General features: G+C 36.3%; 1 protein-coding gene across 3 annotated transcripts; it reads left to right on the top strand.

The window, feature by feature from the left end:
• Nucleotides 1-1,572: 1,572 nt before the first annotated feature.
• On the top strand, nt 1,573-6,390 carry CUNH5orf24 (chromosome unknown C5orf24 homolog). Of its 3 annotated transcripts, XM_019506269.1 has the most exons (3): nt 1,574-2,033; nt 3,943-4,022; nt 6,171-6,390. In XM_019506269.1, the coding sequence occupies exons 1-2, from the start codon at nt 1,607-1,609 to the stop codon at nt 3,981-3,983; spliced, it is 468 nt and encodes a 155-aa protein (XP_019361814.1). In that variant the 5' UTR covers nt 1,574-1,606; the 3' UTR covers nt 3,984-4,022; nt 6,171-6,390. The 3 variants fall into 3 exon arrangements, with proteins under 3 accessions (XP_019361815.1, XP_019361814.1, XP_019361813.1); XM_019506270.1 differs by lacking the exon at nt 3,943-4,022 and having other exon boundaries at nt 1,573-2,033; XM_019506268.1 differs by having other exon boundaries at nt 3,943-6,390.
• The last annotated feature ends 347 nt before the right edge of the window (nt 6,391-6,737 follow it).

The following is a 6,737-nucleotide window of genomic DNA, read 5'->3' as shown; positions in this document are numbered from 1 at the left end:
ATAGATGGTTGGTGCAGGACCTGCTGTTCCTTCTCCACCGTAGCAAGGTGATCTTTCTGTGCTAGTTATACTAGCTCTATTTTCATATTTGCTCTTGGTGTGATGCTGGCAGATCTGATCCCGTGTCTTCAGGTAAATACAAAATGTTATTTCACACAAGTGTAATAAGGCATGTGGAAGGATGGCACACAAGATAGGATATATCAGCAGGTTCCCTGAGCCATGGACACTCTTTAATTATTATGGATAATCTTCTCCCTTTGCTGCATACAAATTTATTAATGTCAGTGCAAGTCCATGCACCTCACACAAATGTGCCTGAGGTGCAATAAGAAAATTACACACTTTAACTCACCTATACCTTATCTATACCTTTTTCATAGTAAAAAGTTGGTAGGTTTGTTTCTGGGAGTTTTCTGAATCTTCATGTGTTTTGTGTTTCATTTGTTGTGATTCTGAATTTGGGCATGAGAATTTGATGTCTGGTAGCACGTATTTTCCCTCTGCTTAGCTCTGAAAGTGCAAGTTTCATTGATTTCTCATGTGCTGACATTTTTCTTGGTAAGTAACTTAAGATGTGCTTGTAGATGGAAAATGCACTGGTAGTAACTGATGTGATTCTTTTTGTAAAAGTGCTGACCACCCATTGCTTCCGCTGCCTTATTGCAAAGACTATCCTAAGAGCATGATCACAATCTTTTAAAGTAGACTAACATAAACCACAGCTACGAAAAAGCTGAGAGCCCTCCTGATTCAGCAAAAGGTTGTTTGCTTCAGCTAGTGGGTATCTGATAACTTTGAAGTTGAGTCCTGTCACTGAACCGAGAGAAAGCAAGCTTTTTCTTGCTTTGGTTCTTTTCAGTCCTAGTCTGCAACCTGGTTAGGTTTGGGGGAGAGTGGGGTGGGGAAGAAATGAAGTAAAATCACTGCTTAATCCTCAGTCTTTGTATTGGGGAAGTTCTTCCGGCGAATAGCTTCGGTATCTGCTTGTGCTGAGGTTTCAAAGCTTTGGAGTGGAACTGTGTGGGCTGGCTCTTGACTATTTTCAGCATTGCTCACAAGGCTCTAGGCAGTAGCAATAAACCTGATCAGCTTGTTGATTTTCCTCTCCTGCTGTAGAGAGCTGTCAGCTGAATGGCTCTGCTCTTTCTATCTGCTGAATCAGGAAGATACGACTATGGTGGTTTTTGCTTGGTTTGTGTTGAACAGCTTACTGTTGTGACCATAATAGCTAGAATTTAGATGAGTTTCCCCCTGGAGAAATATCAAAATTACTGTCTGTGTGATATTTCAAGCCCTGATCATTGAACTTCTGTTGTTGATTTCTTTAATGTGTTTTTTGCATTGTTTGTTTAAATAAGGATTTTTTTCTGGGTTTATTTGAAGTCTGTGCACAGAGGCTGAGATGCAAAGCCCACCCCCCCAGCAAACTTGTTTGGCACCCTTTGCTTTTTGGAATTTGAAGGATGTCTTGTTGTGACTAAGTGTTTGGCATTCAAGCCAATTCCAACTAATTTTGGGGAGCCTGTATCTCTATTGGAAACGTGATTGCTTTCCTGTTGAATGTTATATTTATACATGTTTGTCTTGTTTATTTTGGTAGAAAATGATGCATCCTGTTGCCAGCAGTAATACAGCTTTCTGTGGGACTGGCAAGAGTTCTTGCCTTAATGAAGACAACGTGAGAGCCACTGACCAGTTTGATTTATATTCCACACAGCAAAGCAAATACAGCCACGCAGTCAGCCACAAACCAATTGCATGCCAGAGACAAGACACGTTAAATGAGTCGCACTTGCAGACCGCAAGTGGCAGGAATATAGAGACAAAAGATGAACTAAAGAAAAAGAAAAACCTTAACCGGTCTGGCAAACGCGGAAGGCCTTCGGGGACCACAAAATCAGCAGGGTACCGAACCAGCACAGGTCGACCCCTTGGGACCACCAAAGCAGCTGGATTTAAGACAAGTCCAGGCAGACCCTTGGGTACAACTAAAGCTGCAGGATACAAAGTCAGCCCAGGGAGACCTCCAGGTAGCATTAAAGCTCTATCACGGCTTGCAAATCTAAGTTATACTTGTGGCAGTGCAGCTTTTCCCTATCCTATGGTGCGTAACATAGGAATGCATGTTGCTGGTGATGAAACTAGCAGCAAAACCAAACAACCCAATGAGTGAAAGAAAGGAGTTAGGTAGCAGTTCCTCATTAACCCATTTCTAAAATGAGTCTTGACATGTTTTTCATTTTTAATGTAATATTTCCATGACTTCGGCTTTCCAAATTTTATTTTTTTTTCTGTTCGGTGTCCACAGATGCAAACCAATAATTTTAAAGGTAACTTTGAAAGGGCATTGGTATAATTTTGTGGGGGTTTTTTTACATAGGTTTTTAAGAAAACTCCTAAATGATGCCCTTGTGTGTTTATTTAAAGTAATGCTTATGTCCTGAATTTTACCTTTTACTCTCAGACAAATATAATTGTGTGGTTATGCATAAGCAATTGAAATGAGGAGGAAAGCATTATCTGACCATTGGCTCATGAAGTAAGCCTTGGCCACAGTAAAGAACTTATCCAGAAGAGTTTATAACTGCTGAAGCAAAAGAACTTGATTCAGGACTACTTTACCAGTAATGACTCTGTGGAAGTTTTGCAGTTCCCGCGTGTTTTTTATAGGAAGGAATAGAGAGCAAACTAAATTTTCCACTTTTGCTGGATCTTACACAGACCTCAAATGTTTATAGATATTTTGAAACTTTTAAAAACTATTTTTTTTAAAAGTGCTGATTTCAGGCAGTTTTTATTTGCTGAGTTGTAGCAGTAAGTCTGTTTTCACTAATTTTCCAAAAATGTATTTTGAAAATACTAAATAACAACATGGAGTATTTATACAGCGCTTTACATCTTTGCAGCGCCTTACGAACATGAAGTAACTTGCCTTTAGGCAATGGCTGATCTTTTAGTTATACTCCTTACAGGATTCCACTGTATAATTTTAAAATGCCTAAGAGTGCATATACCAAAACTCAAATGCTTCAATATAAATCTGTAATATTTTATAAGAAACTACAAAATAAGTACTGTTCATCCTGATAATACTCTTAATTACAAATTATGTTCTGACATCTGTAAATACCTATTTAATCTGCTTTTTTTTAAAATTGTATTAATTTAGGATGTTTACAAATTACACTTTTTATGTAGACACTGTTGCCAAGTTGTCAGATTTAGTGTTGGCAGATATTCCAGGAATATAGCTGTCCCATTATTTAACATTTATACTCTGTTTAAATTATGGGAGCTTATAATTCTACCAAAGGACACCATTTTCACGATTCATAATATCCAGCTTTATGGTTGGTACAAACAGTATGTAGTTTACTGCATTGCTAGGCCTCAGATGCAAAGCGGTCTGTAGGAATTCATCTATGCATGCAAGCTGAAAAAGTATGTCATTGGTTAACTATAAATACCTTTCCTGGCACAAGCTGAGACCGTTCCTGCTTCCAAAAGAAATGTTCCATTTTCAGCTGAGTGTCTTTTATTAAAAAAGTGTGTGTGTATGTGTGCACACGGGTGTGTATTTTTTTATATACATAATATATATATATAATATATATATATGCACATACCTGCCTATACTTGGAAAATAACATTCCTCAATATTGCATATTGTCTGGAAGGAAGTTTACGTAACATTTCAAATATAGTTTAAATTATAATACATTTTTAGCTTCAAATGCCCATGGGGGGGAATATGTTATGTTTGCAGATTTGGGGGAACAGAGAGATTTCAGGTTAATTAAAGCTTGTGCTGAAATTCTCTACTATTAATTTCCTGTTAAGTTAAATGCTATTCTGGCCTGCTGTCATTTTGTTGAAAACTCTGATTTCAGTAATGACAACTTAAGAAACAGATGTCATGTTTCATACCTTTTTTATCAGGAAAAAAGCAGCAAGCCTTCAGGTGTTCCAGTGATGCCTAACACATAATGAGCTGGACTTTATGCTGTACTTTACAATAGGTGTGTTGCATTTTTTGGGGGACTGTGTATGCACTGGCAACTAAGACAATGAACCTCAACAGTACTGGATGGCTTCTTAGTCAATGTGTAAATTAATGGCAGCGAAACTGCTACTAAAATATAGTTTCTCCACGCTGAAGCTATGAAATCAGTCGTACATTCTGTTTCTCAACAAACTCAAAAGTATGAGACTCTTAGTAATTTTTCTGAGAATGGTTTAACTTCTGACACACAAAATGCTAACATGAGCTAATCACCCTCAGGATATGTGTTGTATTGGCTGTTTATCAGATGATTTTTTTTTTTCAACAAAAGGCTGCTTTAAACCCTTTCCTGAACTCTTCTTGGAAAGCAGTCCTCTTCAGCTGAATGTAATAACTACAGAAGTGTCATGCCATGCTGGCAAGAAACATGTTGCATGTCACTAATGTATCTTCAAGTAACTCCACTACTTACCTTCTGTTTATCCTGTTCACCTGTTTCATTTTGCACTTGTGCATCTACTCAATGGTGCTGTGCTGTGTGTCAGGAGATAATGCAGGTGTATTATTCTTCTTCTAGTATAATGAATTTTGTATTCAAGTATGCTGATGAAATAATGAAATTGTCTAAGCAATTTATGTTCATTACAGTGTTTATTAATTATATCAGATGAAATATAATCCCAGTAAAAATGATGAACATTGTCAGTTTTCGTGAAAGGATGAACGTAAGCTAGAAAACTGTGTTCACAGAGTCTGGAAAGGGCCTCTTGGCACCCTGGATTTTAAGACCAGAAGTACACTGCTGGGCATTTCCTGATTCTGGTTTATTTTATATTTGAGTATAGTTTTTGTGCCATGCTGTGAGGGGAAAAAGAAGTCAAGAAGTCAAAGTGAAATATGAATGGAATCTTCAGATATTTTTGCTTTGCCTATATATAACTTGTGCTTTTTATTTTTCCTTTTTCTTTTCTTTTAACCCTGTCTCTTGTCATGACAAACACTGAAACAGCATGTTTAATGCCTAAATTTTGCTGTTATCAATGGGAAAACTGGCCTTTTTCCCCATATTATGAAAACATTATTTGCAAAGTAAATGGCTAATTTTATACTATGTACCATAATTCTGTTCTTCATAAACTAGAATTACTGTTATGTATTAACACTGTTCAGAAAATGATCTGTACGTCATGTTTGTGTGTTAATGATTTCTTTTAAGTATCAGATTTCTACTATGTCTTATTTATACATACGTGAAACCATTACCATCATTAAGGAGTAACAGCAAGCTAATACAAAAGCCACTGTTTAAAGTGCATACAGTAACTTCTATTCGATTTCTGATTGCATTTAAACTCTAGAACCAAATAATTTTGCTACTGTTTTAAGTCTTGCACTGGACATTTTCAGAATACTAGCAGCACGGTTTGGCAGGAAAAAGAAAGATGGCTGCCATCAGAAGGTAGCTAACTTTTAAACCTATGGTGGTATTTTTCAACATCAGCAGTTGGCTTGGTCATTTGAGCAACAGTCTTTACATGTTACATTTACTTCAAATTAATCAAAGAAAACATCAAAACCCATTGAACATCTCTTTTCTGAAGTGTGCTTTCGTTTCGCCAGAGATTTTTCTTAAGCGTTCAGTCAAGACCCTACCAAACCAAGTAATTAAGAAGTGATGTGTCTGAGAAAAGAATCACTTTGATCTAAAATACGTAAAGTAATTCTGATCAGAACTTCACTTTTTTTTCCATTTTGAAGAGCTTTAAAAGGCAGAGCAGTTTAAGGTTATTTGTCTATTGGTTTCATTAGTTATGACTCTGCTTTTTTGTTACTATATGTACAGTAATGTTTCATACTATCCCTATAGACCATTACAAATAAAACAATCGCAGTTGTAAAGACTTTGAAATGCAAACATTGTTTCTGACCACAAGATAAGTTTGTTCCTCTTTTATTATAATGCATATATTTTAACGTTGCTTAAATATATTTATGAACTCTAGTTAGAGACTAGAGCTTTTTCTTTGCATTTTTTTCCAAGTAGGTAAATTTTTTTTATGAAAAATATGATGATGGTATGATCATTTTTTAGGAACGTTATGCTCATTGCTTGGTAATTTGGACCACTTTGATTCTTTATCTTTTACAATTTGCTTTTCCACAGGTTCATTTTGGAGGAAACAATTATCCATTAAGTAACTTAGATCAGCACCCTGCCCTCTGCTGTAAAAAGCCTGATTAGATACTGTGTATGTTTTTATGTCCATGAACTTGAGCTACTCGTGTGCAGTTATGTGTATGGGAATGGAGTAGTGTTCATGATCTGTATTTACATCATCATATGGATGTATATTTATTAATAAAGTCAGTACTTTAAAACCAAACATTTTGTTATCTGAACTTGTTTGTTTTCATTTTCAAGATGGAGCAAAAAGATTGTGAATCACTTTTCAGTAAGACTTAGCTTTAACTCTCCTGTGAATACAGTGATTTTGCTTGCATGCCTGCTGCATGACAAAGCATCTGAAGACTAAAAACAAAACCAAAAAACCCTCTTAATGGCATCTGTTTCTCGCCCTCCTTTCCATGTGTGTGGTGGAGGTGGCACTATAGGACTTTTTATTTTCTCAGTAGAGAATAAGTTAAATGGATTCTTACACTTGTAATTGGTAAATTGCCAGGTATGGGGAATGTTTGGCTTGTTTCATGAGTGCCAGAAGATCTGCAATTT

This window comes from Gavialis gangeticus, unplaced genomic scaffold, assembly GCF_001723915.1.
Source record: "Gavialis gangeticus isolate Ggan-Ray unplaced genomic scaffold, GavGan_comp1, whole genome shotgun sequence".
Lineage (NCBI taxonomy): Eukaryota > Metazoa > Chordata > Crocodylia > Gavialidae > Gavialis > Gavialis gangeticus.
This window is presented reverse-complemented; position numbering and strand designations above follow the sequence as displayed.